This window comes from Phoca vitulina, unplaced genomic scaffold (assembly GCF_004348235.1).
Source record: "Phoca vitulina isolate PV1807 unplaced genomic scaffold, GSC_HSeal_1.0 scaffold1, whole genome shotgun sequence".
Taxonomy (NCBI): Eukaryota; Metazoa; Chordata; class Mammalia; order Carnivora; family Phocidae; genus Phoca; species Phoca vitulina.
The window spans coordinates 61165908-61186826 of record NW_022589704.1 but is presented as its reverse complement, the minus strand read 5'-3'; the positions used below and the strand labels follow the sequence as shown (position 1 = coordinate 61186826).

Sequence of the window (20919 nt, the reverse complement as noted above, 5' to 3'; positions counted from 1 at the left end):
TGCGATCAAAGCAGTTCCTGGACACACACACACACACACACACACACCCCTACACACACAGTAGGAAGACCATGATGATCTACACGGCACCCTGACCATTTTGCTTTATCTGCAGTTTTTTTAGGCATGCTTTAGGAGACTTACACAATAAATTTATGGTCTGTTTAATATTGTTTGTCTCGTTATGTATATTGAGATTAAATTTATGTTACTTTTGCTCTTGCTGAATGAGATGAAAGGACCAGTGAGAAGCTATTCTATAGAGCAATTCTAGAGGATAGAAAAATGTTGTTAATAACCCCCTTAAATCACCACAACTCTGAAAACAAAAGCAAATAAAAATGTCCTTTCTGAAATTCATTACTAATTGTTAGCAGAAAATAAACCAAAGCTCTCTTTTGTGACAGACACCTACTATATTAGAAAGGTGTGGAGAGAAAACACACATAATAATGTTCTGGAAAATTTGTGAGTTAAGTTTTAATCTAAATATTAAATTTTAAAAATCTGTAAGTCCTATTATCTCTCACCTAAATGAGATATAAGAATTTAGGCCTTTAAGAAAAACATAATACTCAGAAAAAATACCTAGTGTGTGCTAAGGCATAAACTATATTTTCTCTTTTTTCCTTTTAGCGTAAAATGTTCAGCAGATAGAAACTATTAATTTCAGCATGAATCACATGTTCATCTTAAATGGTTTGGAGTTTAGAGCACATAAATGAGTGTAAAGTAAAATATTTATAAAACTTGATAAAATAATTACTTTTTTAAAATCTGTTTTTTCTATCAGAGATCTGTGTATAAGTTCAGTAACTAAGCCGGGTTGAAGTGAGGGGAGACATCCTTTGTCCAGTTTTTGCTTTTATTTAAGGCCCGAGAAAGTCTGGTATGGGCCTGATTATAATTGCAAGTATTATACTTTATTTTTTTATTTTTTATTTTTTTGCAAGTGTTTAAACTTTAAACCATTTTCACCCGCTGATATTGTGGCATGACTCAAGTTTCTCACGTTAATGAATTAGCATCATAGCAGGGCTCTGATGGTTTGGAACATAGGACAAGTACATTTTGGTTGGCCAGAGATGGTTAGCAAGCCCTGCTTCCGATGGCAGCCTCTGGCAGGGTTCTAGAAGGAGAGTCACTGGATTGCTAGGGGTCAGAAGGAAGGTGTAGAACCCTTGGGAGTGGAGAAGAAGGGAGGAACTTTGAAATGCAGCAGCGTTGCATCCTGTGTACATGCACTGTGTGTGCTCAACAAAAGTGAGAGAAGCTGAGGAGTGGGAGTGACTCTGCCCACCTACCACCCTCCTCAATAAGCACGTGCCCTGGAGAGATGACATGGGAGGTGGGACTTCCCTCAGTGGGGAGTCGGCTTCCTACCTCCCCACTCTGATGGGAACGCTTGGGTTGCAAGTGGCGCAGTTTTCATTCTTCTAGTGCAAGCCATTGACTTCACCTGCTATCAGAAAATAAACACAATCTGCCCCAACAGTGTGGAGGAAAAATATGTTGTTCTGGCCTTAGTGAGTGGTGGCTAGCATCCAACACAGTGCTTCCTAATGTTACAGGGTTGCAGGGTTCTTGTCTCACAGAGTCAAAGAATGAATCTTGTGGATACAAAAGGGTGAAGTGCAAGTTTATTTACTTATTTATTTTTAATTTGAGAGAGAGATTAAACGACCACGAGAGAGAGCACAACGGGGCAGGGGGAGCACAGAGGGAGAGGGAGAAGCAGGCTCCCCACTGAGCAGGGAGCCCAATGTGGGGCTAGATCCCAGGAGCCTGAGCTCATGACCTCAGCCAAGGCAGACACTTAACTGACTGAGCCACAAAGTGAAAGTTTATTAAGTGAAGGTGAGAGCAGAAACAGAAAGAAAAAGCTCTCCAGAGTGAGAGGGGTCCCGAATGGGTTGCCACTGTGGGGTTTTAGTGGCAGTCTTTTGTTGAGAACCGACTGGGAAGCTTGTGGCCTTGAAATTCTTGTGCCATTTTGGTTTGAGCAAGGACTATTGATAACACCCTTATTGGCTTAGTTCTTCTTGAGATCCGGTCATTTTCTGTGATTACAATGTAGCTGCCAAAAAAAATACTCCCTCACATTCAGGACCAGGTGGTCTGGTTTATTCCCTTATCTCTGGCTTTGTATCCCTCAGCCTTTCTCCACATTTGGGATTTCTGTGAGCCTGGTCACATATCCCCTTGTGTGAGCCGAGTCAGGGGGGTCAGGGGCCTCCTATCTCTCCCTGCCTATACCTTAACCCTTTCCTTACTCACTAAGGCATCTTATTGAGTAATTTTGATGATTCTTGACTTTTGCTTTATGTCCCCTATTGAACCTAACACCCTTGAAAGATAAAATCCCCTGAACAAAAAGGCACCGAAAAGAAATTCCTCTTAATTCTGCAATCTGACTAGGTCAAATCAACATGCCAGTACAGAACCTACTTGAAAGTTGGAGCTTTGACTAGAATAAAGGTTTGGTGATTATAGTGCATGGGCCATTCTTTAATAACACAGGGGAAAGTTGATGGCTTATTGAGCAAGGAACATTTTATTGCTTGAAATTATGGCCATCTTAACAAATGCACATACTGTGATTGAATCAATATTCAATGGTGTTTTAGAAAATAGATGCGGTACATAATCATTTTTCTATTTTTCTTGGTTTGGAGCAAAATGCTCTTTAAATTCTAGATGCATCCAGCTGCCACATTTCCTGAATGCGGAGGGCGTAGGGAAGAAAGCAGGGATGGAGACACACCTCTGTTTTTGAATCTGATGGCTGGCAGAGTGGGTGGGAATGAAAGGCTGCATGCGCCAACCTTCAGGGGTGGGGCTGGAGGCTTGGTTGCCTTCTTACAACTCTAAGGGGATTATTTATTTGATGCGTTTAAATGTAATTCCTTGTCATGCTTTTAAAATGTTCATTTCATTTCACTGAACATTTACATTGATAGGACAATTGTCAGTGTGTCCCTGCTTTCCTTTTTCATACCAAGTACCCAAAGTCCTTTTTCTGTAACCCACAGGCTGCCCTTTAAAACTATACTGGGGGGCTTTTCAATTTCACAGGACAGCTTCCTCTAAAGGGGCCGTGGGCAGTTTGATTACATGTTTTCATGAATCACAGGAAGTCACACAGCTCTTAAACTCTGACATTTAGTGAACAAAAGGCACCTACCAAGTAGGATCCTTTTGTTCTTTTTAAATCCACAGCTCTGTTTTGATTCTGATACAGAAATGGCTGCTCTTAATCTCTTCATAGGTTCTAGAGCTATGAGGAAAGTTTATAAGTTGGCTACATGTATAAAATATCGCTGAATAGGCTTGTGTTGCCAAAGTGGCCACAGTTAAAGTAGGGCAGGAGAGAATAAAGTGACGTTTCAGGGTGGGGGGCGGAATTCCAGGATTGAGTTAGCTTGGATCATCACCCAGCATTTAATTTAAATTTTCTCTCAGTAGAATTTTAATAGTGCACTTCCAGTTCAACAAAGCATGTGCCACCCGGAGATAGGAGCCAGGCTCAGGAGAGGTTCTGATGAAGGTGTTATAGTGCCTTGCATTCCTGTTACTGCTTTTGATGTGGTTTGAAGTGGTAGGGTTCAGAGCCAATGGCAAAGAAAGAATTTTTGAGATGTCTTTGGTGCAAAGAGGTGGTTTATTAAAGCACGGGGACAGGACCCGTGGGCAGAAAGACCTGCCCTGGGGTTGTGAGGTATGACTGATTATATAAGATTTTCTATCCTATGGAGGGGAGGGTAATGTTAGGGGTCCAGGAAATTGAGTCTGTAGGTTTCTGGAGATGCTTTTTTCCTTGTAAATCATCAAGACAGTTGCAAACTGATGGAGACTCATGTCCTGCATGACTGTGATCTCTATCAGTTAACCATTTGTTTTTCCCTTTCCTTTGTTCAGGGCAGCCAGGGGTGCCTGAGGAATGTCACATATATACCACGGCGGGGGGAGGGGGTTGGGGTGTTAGCTTGTGCTTTGTCCTCAGCCTGCCTTCTGCTCCCTCATCACTTTGGCTTTAGAGGATCAAAGAACTTTATTGATATTTCCCTTAGTCTCACAAGATCCATAGGTCTCTTTCTTCTTCACTATCTACATCCAGATGGTCAGAAATGATAGCAGATTCTATCTCATAAAAGCCTCCTATATCTGTCCCTGAATCTTCATCCTCATGACTCTTGACTTTTTGACCCTACCTTTCTTGATTGCTTCAACACCTCCTAGCAGGTGTCCATCTTCTGTTGTCTTCCTATTCTGTCCACTCTGCATCTGCTGCCCTGGTCTATCTAGACTACAAATCTGAATAGAGACCTCTTGCCTAAAACCTGCTGATTGCTTACCATTCCTATCTAATGATATATTATGGTGTTATAATAGACACATATGTAGTAATAAAGCCTGACTCATTAGCAGGGCACACTTGTCATTTCCTATTCCCCACCTTCCTTCCCCATCTCCCTGCCCTAGGATTCTGGCACTCTTTGTTCCAACAGTAGCTGATTATTTGGAATTCATAGATGCCCTTCCCCTTCTTGTCCATCTGCCATAAACTCATGTGTCCATTGTAAATGTTGCATCCTCTAAGAAGATTTCACAGACTGTCTCTTCTTCACCCTATCTCAGCAGAGGCCACCATTCCCTCTTTGGTGCCACCACACTCCCTTAGGCACACCCCTACTTCCTTATGCCATGCCCTAATTACTAATGTATCTGCTACTGTTGGTAAGCTTTTTGAGGTCAGGGACTGTGTTGTATTCATGAATGAGTAATGGGTCATAAACTGGACAGTCACAAACTATTGAGAACAAAGAGGTAGCTTTCTTTTCAATAACTGAACTCAACTTTGTTCTTGAGCCCCCAGCCTGCCTAGAGGAGACAACTGATTTAATTCATTCTGTTAAACTTGGTCCAACTGAGTGATTTCTTTGGAAAGGGGCAAATTCTACTATTTATATCCTGTTTTCACAGTCCAGGTCAAAACTCAATCATGGGGGTAAAGACTCAGTATTTTTAGAACCTCATCTTTCCTCTTCCTCTTCCCTTTGTCCTGGGTGGCATCTGGATCTAGGTACAACAGATGTTCATGTAAAGCTATAGGAGTGAGGACAGGAGCCTTGAATTTTGTGGTGACGCCTAAGTCCCTGTACTTTATGGCTTTGGTATCTCCCCATGTCCTTGATCCTTGATACTCCTTCTTATCATGAGGTCCTCACTCTCTTGTCCTTGTCATTAAAACTCTATAGTCTTATCCCTGTCCCCAAATGGAGCATAAAGTTCTGAATCTTCTGTAAGTCATGAATGAGCTGTAGGGAACTGTTAAAATCCCAGCCTTGGTCAGCCTCACCCTACCCTACTGCCATTTCCGTTCAACATGGACACCCCTTTGTTGGCATGAGGCTCCTATGAGAAGGTCTCCCCTTAGATTTACAAATGAAAAGAGGGTCATAAGAAATTGAAATTTCTATGATAATTGTGCCCTTATTTAGAACCCCTCAAGAGGGAGCATTGTCACTCCAATCTTTTTCTCTCAAGCTCTCCAAGCTCTATACCACCAGCTCCAGAAGGGCTTTTCTTTTTCTTGAGAACTTCCCTTCTGTCATGTCATGATCATCATTTGACTCTCGTCAGTTCTCCAGTATTTGTTCCTTGAAATACAGAATCTATTTAGGGGAGTTCTGGAAAATTATCTTTGTCTGTTGAAGGCTTAGCTTTTAATACAAATCATGGCACTGAAAATGCATTCATTGCCCAAGAGGATATTAGATTGAATACTGAATGTTATTTGCCCTTTTTGGGTCATGTAAAAGATAATCATAATCAAGAGAATGTGGAATCCTTTGGAAGACATTACCCTGGTTCTCAGCATTAGGGCCATCAGAATGATCTGTGTTGAATTACAAGTTATACCTGACATTGGTAGAGAGTAGATTCCAAGGACCCTTTAATCACAAACTGATGGGACCATCGTAGTCTTCAATGCATTTCACTGCTTTTAGCGTCCCTCCTAAATCATTCCTGATAGTAATTTTATCATGTTTTAAAGATTGCTAATTCTGAATTAGATTTTTAATCACATATTACTACTTTTGAGCAATTTAAATGGTAAAAAATGGGCAGATTCAGTTCCAGATCATTTTGATTGTTAACGTGTATGCAAGGTATCTGCCATTTATGTAACAGGGAATGATACACACATCAAATAAAAACATCTACTCACCCTTTGATAAAACATCACAGATATTCATAATTAGAGTGAAATAGATCCTACTGTGTTATCTTGATAAAGAGTTGTCTTCTTTTAGGAAAGGTGCTAATCTATGTTCCCTCATATTTCCTTGTTTATGAAAAGCCAGTTGAGGGGCGCCTGGGTGGCTCAGTCGGTTGGGCGTCTGCCTTCGGCTCGGGTCGTGATCTCAGGATCCTGGGATCGAGCCCCGCATCGGGCTCTCTGCCCAGCGGGGAGTCTGCCTCTCCCTCTCACTCTCCCTCTGTGTGCTCTCTCTCTCTCTCTCAAATGAATAAATAAATAGAATCTTTAAAAAAAAAAAAAAAAAAAAAAAGCCAGTTGATTCAAGCAGCCACAACCCCGGGGAGCCCCCCACTGTTCACTAGTTAACTCTTTCCCAAATTTCAGGTAAAGTGCCAGGGGGAAACCTAGTCTAAAGTGGGGTCTTAACCTTATAAGAGAAAGGATGGCTCTGAGAATCTGAAGGAAGCTCTGAATTTTCTCAGCAGAAAAAATGCAAGATGCATATACAACATGCCGCCTACAGTTTCAAGGTATTTACATGTCCTGCTCAAACCGATTAAGAACTTTTGACTTAAGCCCAAGCTTTTGACCAAGCCCAAACCTGCATATTGACTTCTACAGTTAGTAAAAATTATCCTTGAAAACCCTTAAATTTCCACAAAAGTATAGTATGCCTGGTTCACGTAGTCTCAAATTTCAGTAATGTATAATATATAACAAAGAGCAAATATGCAAGATATACTTTTACAGTGTTTTTCATTACAGAAAAAAATAAGGGCATAAAGTTGCTGAATGCCCAGGGTTGAATATGAGAAGGTTAAATGCACAAATGAGGGAACTCCACCTCATAAATTTGACATGCAAATGGCAACTCTAGAAAGAGCTGCTGGTTGGGCTTCTGATACCTGCAGTGCTAGCCCTGGAGACAGGAAGGTTTGAAATGAAATTTATTTCCTCCCAAGTATCAACGGCATCTTCTGGTCTTCTCTTATCCTTAAAATGCACGTGTATGTGTGTGTGTGTGTGTGTGTGTGTTTAAGTAGACAATATTCATGTAAAATGAAGAATATCCAATAAATCACCATGATTACTCATATGCTTTCTCTTTCAAATGTCTAAATAATTTGTGCTTTTATATTTCACTTGACAATCAACTTTTTGGACATGTACTTTCACTTATAAATCATCACCCTGAATAAATACACACATATACCCTAGGTTTGACGGTATAATGTAAATTTGAAGTTTAATTATTCTGACCTGGAGTTTTGTGATCTGTAAATTTACTACATCAGGTCAATAATCAGCTTTTCTTCTTAACGTCTTTTTCATTTTCTTTTGTATGTCCTGCTGAATCTCTCTCCTTGGCACCTCCTCTTGCAGTTGTGTAATGGGGGCTCAGTCACCGAACTTGTCAAAGGTCTACTCAGGTGCGGCCAGCATTTGGATGAAGCAATGATCTCATACATCTTATATGGGGCCCTCTTGGTAAGAACATCCATCAGGCTGGGGATGACATCAGAGGGGGCAATTTGTAATCAGTTGGATCACAATTGCCTATTAACAAGTGGAAATGGCCCTGTAATATGCAAGGTGTGTAACAGCAGGGAGGTATGGCCAAATGTGGGCGTTGATTGGATTTTTAAAGGTAGGGTGATTGTTTTAAAATAACCATTCAAATTTCCCCTTTCTCTTTCCTGTTGTTTGGTGGTGGTGGGACACCATGCAGGGCCTTCAGCATTTGCACAATAACAGAATCATCCACCGTGATGTCAAGGGGAATAACATTCTACTGACAACAGAAGGAGGAGTTAAGCTCGTTGACTTTGGTAATGACTGCTTGTCGTTTGTTTTCTTGATGTGTGCAGTTTAGCCCAAGGCAACAATTTATTGCAGTCTCAGAAGACTGGGGCCTCTCTGCTATCCCATAGGCTGAGGGGCTTTTCCAGTCAAACACAGACTGGAGAGTGGGGTGTTTACCAGATGGATCACCCTAGGAGATGGTGTTTGTTAATCTATTTTCAGCTTTGAAGCAATTTTATTAAAGATAGAAAATAAAAGTGTTTCAAAAGAATTTGATGGAAAAACTTGCTTTTCTGGGAAGAATTTCTATTCTCAGGGCTGTTGTCTATAATTTACATTTCATCATTTCTTCTTTTGCATATGAAAAGAGAAAGCAGTTTGGTCTTTCAAATGACTTTTTCTAGCCTCAGGCATACTTATTCCCAGTGAGCAGAAGGTAAAATAGTCCTTTGGGTCTGGCAGCTAACATCCCTTTAAATTGTGATTATTGCTGCTACATGTGAGGCTGGTTGAACTGGAAACATTAACAGGAAATGGAAATGTGAGAGGAAATGCAGAGCAATATCACCTAAGGCCAGAGACCTATTAAATATCTCCTTGCAACACTTATGTGTTGATATTCACAAACCAACAAACCATTTGGTTTTCCTTTTTAAGTTTATTGAATGCTTTAATCTTCTAAATGTGTTCAACAACAGTACTTCACTTTGATTGATACAAATAATGAGAAAACATTTACAGAAGCACTTTTTAAAATGTTCTTCATAAATGTCAACATAGTAGGAGAAAAGATTGATGATTTTGAATATTCATTGTTTTACTGTTAAGAAAGAATTCAGTATTAAAATGTATTAGTGAATGATTTGCTTAGAAGAAATTACTCAAAAATAAATGAAGTTACTTTAGGTGTACTGGTTTATTTACTAAAAGAGCAAGCAAAGAAAAATAGCAGAGAGGGACTTTGTTCAAGTCTTATGCTCCTCCTTATTTATAAGGAATGGTATAACCCTATGAATGTGCTGTGGATAACGTCAGAGATGTATTTTACACGTGGTCCCAAGGGCAGTCAATGTATTGTGAGGGAAAGAGCCTAGGAGGATGAGGATGGGGATTAATGCTGATTTATCTACTCACCAGCTTTGTGATTTGAAGTGAGTCTCCTAATCTTGCCAGTAGAAGGTTCCTAAATATCCAGTTGCTGCAAAAGAAATTTCTAGAAATTAAAAACAGAAAAGCTTTTTTTTTTTAACCAAAATTATAGCAGGGAATTTGGCAAAATAACAAATTATCCACGGCCAGTAGAGTTTAGAGAGCCCTCTTTGGATTTCTAATAAAGAGAATGCAAGTGTCCAGCAACCATCACCCAAAACAACCTGGGCCTTGGCAAAACTGTGCCTGATTCAGGTTTCTAAGTTCTCATCCTCAACAGCCTTAGTGGCAATGCTTGTGATTCTGTTAAGGGCTGCCTTAGATTTCTGCTCGGCATAAAAGAATACCTTATATTTGTAAAATATTTTACAATTTTTAAGTTATTTCACATTTGTTTTCTTATTTGATCTTTAAGAAGAACCCTTTGTGTTAGGTGTGACAGGTATCATTATCCCCAATTTGAGGATAAGAAAACTGAGGCTCAGAGTGAGGGCGTCTGCTTGAGGTCATACAATTAGGAAAAGGCATAATTGGGATGGAAAACAGGTCTTCTGACTCCTAATCCAGTGCGTCTTTACTTCTACTTTATTCACTTGTTTTAAATGTATTTTTTTTAATTTCCTCATTCGAGACACAGAGATACAGAGAGAGAGAGAGAGAGAGTATGAGCAGGGTGAGAAGCAGAGGGAGGGGGAGAAGCAGGCTCCCCGCCGAGCAGGGAGCCCGATGTGGGCCTCGATCCCAGGACCCTGGGATCGTGACCTGAGCCGAAGGCAGACGCTTAACCATCTGAGCCACCCAGGTGCCCTACTTTATTCACTTGTATAAAGAAGAGAGCTGAAGACTTAAGAGAGATAAAATACATTGGAATTACATTAAAATTCTGGTCCTCAACACTGAGCCCTAGATAATAATATTTTTCATCAGCTTCTTTTTCCATTTGACAAACATAGTTTTCTTGCCAGGTGTCCAGGCTTCTAGGTAAGATAAGGGACTAGAAACTTTTTATGTTTACACTGATGCTCTATTATAAATAATACATGCCGATTTTCTTCCTCCATAAAATGAAGCACCATTTTAAGAAAGAAATCACCTGAAATATTTTGGAAATATAATAGGAAGATATTTTGGGTTTAGTTCTTGATATTTTCTTTTTTTTTTAAAGATTTATTTATGTATGTATGTATTTATTAGAAAGAGAGTACATAAGCGGGAGGGGCAGAGTAGAAGGAGAGAGAATCTCAAGCAGACTCCTCACTGAGCTCGGAGCTGGACGCAGGGCTCCATCTCATGACTCTGACATCATGACCTGAACCAAAACCAAGAGTCAGATGCTTAACCGACTGTGCCACCCAGGTCCCCCTTGATATTTTCTTTTTCTTTTTTTTTTTTTTTTTTTAAGATTTTATTTATTTGACAGAGACAGCGAGAGCAGGAACACAAGCAGGGGGAGTGGGAGAGGGAGAGGGAGAAGCAGGCTTCCCACCGAGCAGAGAGATCATGAGCAGAGAGATCCCTTCCTGGGATCATGACCTGAGCTGAAGGCAGACGCTTAACGACTGAGCCACCCAGGTGCCCCGATATTTTCTTTTGATTCCAATTCTGTAGCAATACGGGTAGGAATGTTCATTATGAAAAAAAATATTCTAGTGATTTAGATAGAGAGGTAAATGCTCCCACACAGTGACTGGCAAACTACAGTTTTGGCAAACTACAGGTCAGCTGAATCTGACCTGCCTCCTCTTATATGACCTGTGAAAGAAAAGTGGATTCTACATTTTTAAATGATTGGGGGAAAAAATCAAAAGAATATTTTATGACGTGAAAATTATGTGTACCCATAAATAAATTTTTATGGAAACACAACCACACTCATTTGTTTCTGTGTTGTCTGTGCAGCTTTTTGCTCTCTAGTGGCAGTTATGATAGAGACTATATGGCTCTCAGAGCCTACTGACTGTCTGACCCTTTATGGAAAAAGTTTGCCAGCCTCTGGTTTAGCATCACCCTCTGTTCACTGCTGAATTATGGTACCCTTTTCTTACAGGTGTCTCCGCTCAACTCACCAGTACACGTCTACGGAGAAACACATCTGTTGGCACCCCATTCTGGATGGCTCCTGAGGTAATCAGAAGGCATTTATTTACATTGTTGAGTGTGCTGGTACTATGCCTTTTTATGAGAAAATCATATGCTTCCCCAAATTTTCAGAACTGTAAGTTCTGGTTTGGGGAGTGATAATGATGACACATAATCTGAGAAAAGCAGGATTAAGTCATAGCTAGCCTATAAGTTACCTTCATGCAATTAGAAAAAGGTGTTCCCTCCAGAAGATGCAGCTCTCTCCACAGGTCATGGCCTGGCAAGTTCACCCAGCCTTTGTGTAAGTTAGAAAAAGTCACCTTCCCTGGATAGGTGCAGCCCAGTGACACATGGATTGGTAAAGAGAAAGATTTCAGCTCCAGCCGGACTACGGCACTATATGCAGAGGTCCTGGGTTTTTTTTGTTGTTGTTACCAGGTAGATAGCAACTTCTCTTGTGTGCTTTTTTGGCTCTCTAGCAAAACCTGGGATTTGGTCCTAATTTAGTTCTGGCATCGTCACAGAGGCCTCCATGAGATGAATCATGTAGAAGTTTAGGGAATTTTCCACCTAGATAAGGCATACCCTGAAACACTGATGCAGCTTTGCTTGCCCTGTCAGCATTTAATTCCACAGTACTGGGGCCTGTGCCCTGAGCAGGTCTCTGGGATTAAGCAAATGGGCGCTTTTAATAACAGGACTGAGGCGTTCATCTCCTTAGAGGTCTTTCTGTCTCCATTCTGACCCCATGGCTGTTCTTCCTCTCTGTGACTGCACAGGTGAGCTCCTAACACAGCAGTCAGTTCACACCAATATGCTGAAAGTTTTTCAGTGGCTCACAATTCTCTGTGGTCCTTTTTCATACTTGGGTTATGGACAGGCCCGTTTTGGAGAAAAAGAAAAACCCTGCAGATTCCAGTGTTTACTTAAATCTTAAATGTTTCTTAAATAGGATTTAAAAAACATGAAACTAGTTCTGCCTTATGTTTATAAACTTCTGCCTTATGTTTATAGAACTATAAAACTAAAAGGAAAAAAATGTGTTATGAAAAAGCTACAGAGCCAGTATCATTCAAATAAACACCTTTAATTTAATGAGACAGATGACACTTTTATGAAACTCAGTTGTCCTTTGCAGTATGAATATGTTTCAGAGCATGACAGCATGTATTATTTTGAGTTATTTTGTCCTACTTATTACCATGTACCATGTGGTGACCCCGTTCTCCCACCACTTTACTCAGTTTCAACTAGGGTGATCTTCGTTCAAACAACATCTTCTTTGGTCTCTAACTGGTACATCTCTGTTGGCTTATGCCAACTTAATAGTAAACATAAATAGGGGCACTGAAATTGTGAGGCAAATGGTCATCCAGATGATTTGGAATATGTTTTTATCACTGTTCCTCCCATTTGATTACTAATAAAATTATTATTGCAACAAAAACATAAAAATTTTCATAGAGACCTTGTGAACCCCACTTTGAGAAACACTGGAGGACAGAATCAAAACTCCTTTGGAAGGTGAACAAAGCCCTTCATATTCCAGCCCGTATCTACCTATCCACCCTCTTCTCAGGTTACTGTTTCCCAATTTACTTGTTCTTAAGCCTCAAGAGTAGTGAACAACAAGTTCACCCCAAATCCATGTTGATACAGCATTCCTTTAAACCCTTCCATGCATTGTTATATCTTCTGGAGTAGCCCTCAGAACTCTGACACATTCCTCCTCAGTCTTCAGGTCTCAGCTCAGATGCACCTGTCTCCGGTACGAAACCTTCCCTAATGCCTGGCTGACACTGAGGCTCGTGTCCTTAAGTTTCTGTTGCAGCCTTTACAGCCTCCATTAGCACACTGTGATCATCCCATTGTAATTGTCAGCGGGTCCTATGATGTCCCACTCTCAACATAGTGCTTGATACAGAGTAGGTGCTCAGTAAACACCTGTCGGATGAATGAATCCATTGGTAAAAAAAAAAAAAAAAGCCAAAGGAGAAGATGCATTTGGAGGGTAGTTTGCAGAGGCTTTATAACTACTGGTATCAACAAATTTCTCTGTAGATTTTGATTGATCTGTTATTAAAGCATAACTGAGGCCACTCAGCGCATATTTAGGATGACATAACACCAAAGATGGTGTTCTAATCCACAGCAAGCTGGTGTTCCCACAATCACAAAACGTAAATAAGAGAAGCCTGCCCTTGGCTTTCTACATTTCTCATGTGGTGTTTGTGACTTTTCAGTTTCAGCTGGGTTGAATAAAATATGTGGAATGTTTCTAGAAGGGGCAGTATAGTGATCTGTGGTGAGCCTCTGTTGCTCATATTGTCTGGAACTGGTTGTGTTCTCAGCAGGGAAAAGCCAGCATGGCATCCTGCCTGCTCTAGTGGTTACGTTGAGGAGTAGGCAGATGGCCATGTGGAGACCCTGCAGTGCCTTTCAGCAGCAAGTGCCTGATGGCTCATGCCTGCCTCAGATTCTTTCAGGGTGCCCGCTTGTGTCGGGGGTATGCTGTCAGTCCCGGGCTGCAGTTCTTGGCACTCAAGCCTACACAATCCTCATGTTTTTATTTTCTAAATGGAGAATTACTCTTTTCAACAAAGCTTCTTTTTTGCTTCATAATTCTGCGTAAGAGTGTCCACAGGAACAATTTTCCATTTGTCCGACCGATTCCACAAACGTTTGTACTCTCCCTGGTGAGCAAAGCTTTGGGTCAAGAGCAGTTCTTGAAAGTATAATCAGCAGTGGTTCAAATGAACATTGCCTTCATGTGACAGCCTGCATAGTATATTGATCTTAATATGCTTTTGCTTCTTTAGTGTGAATAAGCGGTGTTTAGATTAAACATGACAACAATGCATGCAGTGCCGGTACCGGTGGCATGAAATCATTCCAGGTGACCAGGGCTTTTATTTTGAAAATGCAGCTGAAAGATCCTTGATCCTATTTAATTTTGAGAAATGGAACCCAATTATTCTTTTCTCAATTTTATTTCCATTTTTATTTCACCAGCTTGAGTAACTTCAATATTTAATTCAAGTAGGCTATACTACAAACCAGGTAGCTAATGGAATGTGACCACACCACAATCAAATGTTGATGAACAGTCCAAATGCACAGTTCACCGGGGCAGCTCAAAGCCGCGGCAGGCATTGGCTCTCAGACTGTCAACACTCTCCACTTACTTCCTCTCACTGCCTCATCTGGATATGACTAAAGTTAAAAAATACTGGGTAAAAGCAGTATCAACTCAGCAAAATAGAAGAAGAAGAATTCTAGGGGTGCCCTTAAGTGTGATAGTACTCCATACTATGACTTAGGGAAGACAAGAGGGAAAGGAAAACACTCAACATAGAAACTATGTGTTTAACAGATTACCCTGAGCAAAATGACTTAAACAATAGGAAATTAAGTTTCTCGTGTAAGGACAGAAGTGGGGAGTTGCAGAGTTTGTTGGTTCAGCAGCTGCGTGAAGCCATCAAAAATCCCGGCTGTGCCTGCTGCGACCTGCATGGCTTTGTAGGTAGGGGCTGACTTGGGGGGCAGTCTTGCCTGTGAATATCTGAGGGGCAGTAGTGGCTCCAGTATTGCAGTAGCCACCAGTGAAAGTACCCTTGGTACAAACAGACGCCCCCCTTTACTTCCATGAGGCTGATCTTGTGTTGAAGAAGTTAAAGAGGGTTCTCCTCCTGTCCTGGGGTCAAAGGCTGTCTGCTCCATATTCGTTTTCTAGGACTGCCATAACAAAGTAATACAAACTCTGTGGCTTAAAACAACGGAAATTTATTATCTCCCAGTTCTGGAGGCTAGAAGTCCAAAATCAGGGCGTCAGCAGGGCTTCGCTTCCTCTGAAGCCTCCAAGATCCTTTCTCGTTTCTTCCTAGCTTCTGCCGGTTTGCTGGCAGTCTTCAGTATTCTTTGGCCTCCAGTATCTGCCTTTGTAGTCACAAGGCCCTCTCCCTCTGTGTCTCTGCCTTAACATGGCTATCTCCTCATAAGGACGCCAGTCACATTGGATTGGGGGCCCACCCTGCTCCAGTATGACCTCACCTTGACTCAACTAATTACATCTATAGCAACCCTATTTCCAAATAAGTTTTCATTCTGAGGTTCTGAGGGTTAGCACTTCAACATATTTTTTTTTGGAGGACACAACTCAACCCATAACAGCCCTCCAAATTCTTAACACCCCTCCTGTAGTAAATAATTCAAGTTTCCAGGATAATCAGCCAGTCTTCTGGGATCTACAGGTCTGCATGTTAGAGGAGCTAGCTTAGAGACCTCAGCTTTGGCTCTCTGCACACACACACACACACACACACACACACATGCTCGCGCACACACACACTGTTCTCTCACAGCCTCAGGTGTTTAAGGCAAACACAGTTCTTTCTGGATGTACTAAGCATAACAAATTGCCTTCCCGCCTGGGTACGCAGCACCTTCAGAATTTTGTTCTGTCCTACCTGATCTCTAGCCAAGCATTTTTTTTTATTATCTCCTGAGATGTTTGACTCAGGTTACCTCCTTCAACCCTCCGTTTACATTGAACTTCTGGTCTCCCTGCCTCTTACTTTAGCCTTTTAGACATATATACATACATACATATATATATATATATGTATGTATGTATATATTTAACACATATATATATGTGTGTATATATATATATATATGTATGTATGTATATATTTAACACAGTCTTCCTATTAGCTATGTTTATTGTCTCCTTTCTCCTCTACTGTTTCCTGACAGCCAATTTCTTATAATAAATAATATGCATAATGGTATCTCACATTTGCATGGAACTTTTACAGATATTATTTTTTAAGTGCTCACACCTATCTGTGAGGATGCCAGTTAGGCATGAGTACATGACTTAATAGATAAGGAATCCAAGTTTCTGCCAGGCTAAGTGCTCAGGGACACTGAGTGGGTAGGTGGGTAACGGTGACTAGAATCTATATTTTGTGACCCACTGAACTAGAAGATTTCCAATACAACCCATGTCCACTGTCAGTGTTGGTATTGCTCAGCTAGTATTTGTATCACTTACATGCCCGGTAATATCCTGGTCTATAACAAAATGGGATACAGGCCTACTTTATGTGTATTGATGGTGATGGTGGGGGGGTTGGGGAAATTGATCCTTCATCTTCCCTTCCCACCATCACATGTAGCAAAGAATTAAACTGAATGTTTGTAAATGACTGAAACTCAAGAAAAAGGACCAAAGTATCACTGTTATTTTTATTGGGGACATTTGTAGACTATGTTAGAATAATGCCTTAGAGTTAACTGGTATGCATGGGTGTGGCCATACTGATTGGTAAAATATTGAAATACTTCTATTCTGGATGGTAAGTGGCTGGCCTCCAGAGCCCCTTGAGTGCTCCTCGGCCACCAGAGGTGCCTGTCTCTTTCCTTCGGACACCCCAGATCTCCTAATGGTTCACCCACTATAGGTAATATCTGTCAAGCAAGGGACCACAAGGACCAGCTCCAGTGCCATGAGCCAGCTGAGTGTCAGATAGTTTGAATATTGTACCTGCTAATAAGCAAGTGTATAGTGGGAAGGGGACTTTCACTTGCTTGAGGACACATTAATGTATCAGGAACTAGGTTAGGGGTATTTAACACATCATTTCATTTCAACAGCTCTCTGTAGTAGGTGCTATTTTCTCCATTTTACCACTGAGGAAAGTGAGGCTCAAAGAAATGTATAGGAGAGGTCATGCCCAAATCCACATACCTAGTAAGTACCAGAACTGTTTGGCCTTTCAGAGCATGGGCATGCAAGTCCCATTTGACAGATGAAGAAACTAAGGCAGGGAGAGGCCATTCTCTGTGCTAGTTCAGAGCAGTCTCGGTCCCAGAATTCAGGTTTCCCAACCCACTTTGTTGTATGAGCTCATACAACAAAGACACACAGAGATGTAGTAGAAGAATACTCTGAAACTAGAGCATGAGACACATCATTTTAAAAGACATACATGAAGGACCTGTCACCTGTAATTTATAGTTGACTACAATTTGCAGTCCTACCAGGGAGAGAAGTGGCCCATATATTAAGGATCCAGTTTACTCGGCATCTTCTTAAAACAGCTAAAGATCTGTTTCTGTATTAGAAAGCAGACTTATGGATGAAGTAAACATTTGCTTCTTTTTAGAAAAAAAAAAATTTTTTTTTTGTTTTTACTTCCATCTGCTCATTGTTGCAAACAAGAGCTAATCAGTTGAGCAGAGAAACAGATGTGCTGTGACAGCTCCAAAACTGGGTCTCTCTCTGCCTGAAAAAGGGTCGTTGACAGGGGACGGTTGCCATAACAACAAGCTTACACCAATGCAGAAATATCACAGGCTTTTTGCACCACTCTTGCCTTCATTAATTATGCCTTTCCTAGCTAAATGACACAATAATGCTATTTCCTTTGACACTGCCAGGACTAGAGATGACGAATGAGATATTTTGTGTTGAAGGGCTCAGAAAGCCATAAAACACTACAGAACTGAAATATTATTGTCATTATTACCATTTTGCTTCCTAAGCTCTAGCTAATGGATTTGGTCCCCAAATAAGAGTTAGCATTTGTTGAGTGCTTACTATGTGCCAGGTACTAAGTGCATTATTTTTTATTTTTTTTAGGAAATGATTTTTTATTACTTATTTTTTTATTGAAATATAGTTGACACACATTGTTACTTTAATTTCAGGAGTACAGTATAATAATTCAACAACTCTATATGTTATGCTATCCTTACCATGAGTATAGCTACCATCTGTCACTATACAAAGCTATTAAAATACCACTGGCTATATATTCCCTATGCTGTACCTTTCATCCCCATGACTTATTCATTCCATAACTGGAAGCCTGTACCTCCCACTCCCCTTCACCTATTTTGCTCATTGCCCTATCCCTCTCCCCTCTGGCAACCACGAGTTTGTGGTCTGTATTTAGGGTCTTGTTTCTGCTTTGTTTGTTCTTTTGTTTTGTGTTTTAGATTCCACATGTACGTGAAATCATATGGTATTTGTCTTTCTCTCTGTTAGCATAATACCCCCTAGGTCCGTCTGTGTTGTCACAGCTGGCAAGATCTCATTCTTTTTTATGGCTGTGTGATATTCCATTGTCTATAAAGACCACATTCTTCTTTATCCATTCACATATTGATGGACGCTTGTATTGCTTCATATCTTGACTATTGTAAATAATGCTGCAGTAAACATAGGGGTGTAGACATCTTTTGGCACTAAGTGCTTTATATGAATGAATTCATTTATAATCCTCACAATAACTCCATAAAGTCAGTGCTATTACTAGTCCAATGTTTTAGATTAAGTAAGTCACAGAAAATACTGTTCTTGTCCTTGGACAAAGTATTATGATGTCACCAGGATTTGAACCCACCTATTTAGCTCCAGAATCCTTCTTCTTAACCACTATACTAGCGCAAATGGTTTAATTGTGACCACCAGTGTACCAGGTAAGATGTTAACCTTCTCAATTTCAAAATTATTTTGGGTAAGAATTATCCTTCCTAATATGTTGAGGAAAATGTAATCATTCAACATGACACTAGAAGTCATTGTGATTAATACGCAAGGGAAGGATCCAAAAAAATAAAATGACAAAGTTCTTCAGAAGAGAATTTAGGAGATTTAGATTTTAGTTTTAGCTCTGCCACTCATTTTTAAAAAGTGATTGTGGTTCAGTTATTTTAATATGGCTTCAGTTTGGGTAGAAAAGTTAAGAGCACACATTTTGGAGTCAGACCTGGGAGCAAATCATAGATACCTGTTTACCCACCTAACCATGGACCTCAAGCAAGTTACTGAATATTTGTGATTAGTAAGGTGGAAGAAGTTAAAAGAGGTAAAATGAGAAGGAAAAAAAAAAAAACAGCTTCAAAGGACAAAATTAAGTGACACACTGAACATTTTTTGTGCAGTCCCTGGCATAGTAAGTACTTTAAAAAATGGTGGCTCACAGTGTCTGCACCTCACTCCTCCCTAACCTGTCTTCTGTAAGAAGAAGAGATTGGCTTGGGTAGTTTCTGCCTCCAAGCTCCCTTCTATTTTTCAGAGAACATTTACAGTTTTTAGGGAAAAAAAGCCTCTTCTAGCTCCCATATTCCATGGCTTTAGTATTCCTCTGATAATGAAGGCAGGATCTCTCCAAGCTCTCAGTAAGGTTGAAGTGATAAAAATGGTGAGAACATTAGAGTCCATTTTTACCTGACTTTGTTTTAAATGGCTGGGTATTGGGATCCCATGTGCCAGTCATATCACTGTAAGGAATGCAGGCCTTGGTTGCTCAGGAGATTCAAGTGAGGGGTTTAGAACCCAGATCAGTGGCTGGAAGACCTGTGTGTCTTCCCCCAAGACATTTATTCCTGAGATTCTGTAGCCATTTGTGTTCCTGGATTCCCTCCAGACTCCTGTGTCAGCTTCTAAGAAACAGGGATTCCCTTCCTCCTTGTTCTGGGCTGACCCTGCCTGCATTCCCACAGTGGTTCTGCCTTGAAGGGCTCTGAAGCATAACCCAGGAACTTGGGGCCCTGGTGGGTAAAGGGCCCAGGGCAAGGGTGTAATGACTGAGTGTAGCCCCAGCCTTTAACCTCAGCTCCAGCTGAGAGGTCCCCCCTCAGCTGGAGCTCTGCAGGGAAGTTGAGTCATGTGTCATATGTTAGTGCAGAGGTGGGGGGCTGGCCCTGGAGGTGGTGGTGACATGTCATTACCCTCCTCCTGGTGGGTCTAAATATAGAACTCCCTCTGAGGGCTTCAGCTCCCAGATGTGCAGAAGCATGTGAGGCCCAGAGCAGAAGCCTCATATCCCTTCTACCCCTACCATCCCCCACTCAGTGCTGAGCAAGAAGTATCAAAATAATGGCCTCTGTGAACATTTGGAGCTTTCCAGGCTGTCCTCCCACCCCTCTGGGGAGGTGAGAAGGGCCAAACTGTTCTTGTTTGCTGAAGTGCTTGCTGAAGGAATGTCAGACCCGGCCTTGGCTCTTCCTGAGCTCTGAGTCCCAAGTTACCTGGTGGCTATACTCCCATCAGTGCCTCCACTGGCCTGCCCAGGGCCCAGGGGCTCGGCCCCATGAAAGGGAGTTCATGCCTAGGCCAGACCCTGCATTTGATCTTTTGCCTGATGGTCACTGAGCTGGAGGAGGAAGCAAAGGGAGGAGGGTATTCAGCCTTCGGAATGGGATCCCAGAGGAGCCTTGGGGTGGGGGTGAGGCAGGAGCAGGTGGGGTGTGGGGAGACTAGTATTTGTGGTGCTGTATTATGTCCCAGGTTTTTTCCACACCTTCTTTAGTCTTAGAAGGTTAAAGGAAATGACTATCTGGTAGGAATGTATGACATTCCCAAGGGCATCCTGGTTTGCATGGTGATATCAGCCTGTGAGAGGATAGAATCCAGAGACAACTTGCAAATAAAGAGGTATGCCTACGTTGGAGCATTCAGATATTCTATTTGATTTGCTTCCCTTCCTATTTTTCAGATGTATTATGGAGGAGAAAACTACCCCCCTCCATTAGTTTCTTATTGTGGGCTCATGCTTCAATTCTGTTACCTACTAGCTGTGTGACTTTGGACAAGTTTCTTAACCTTT

The 20919-nt window shown here is 41.2% G+C and overlaps 1 protein-coding gene across 1 annotated transcript in view; it reads left to right on the top strand.

Annotated features, from left to right (window-relative positions):
- Positions 1-20919, top strand: part of MYO3B (myosin IIIB) — a 390474-nt gene that overhangs the window by 4476 nt on the left and 365079 nt on the right. The window contains exons 4-6 of the mRNA XM_032401018.1: positions 7649-7753; positions 7995-8094; positions 11265-11341. Of these exons, the coding sequence (XP_032256909.1) occupies positions 7649-7753; positions 7995-8094; positions 11265-11341 (282 nt within the window). The remainder of the gene's footprint in view (positions 1-7648; positions 7754-7994; positions 8095-11264; positions 11342-20919) is intronic.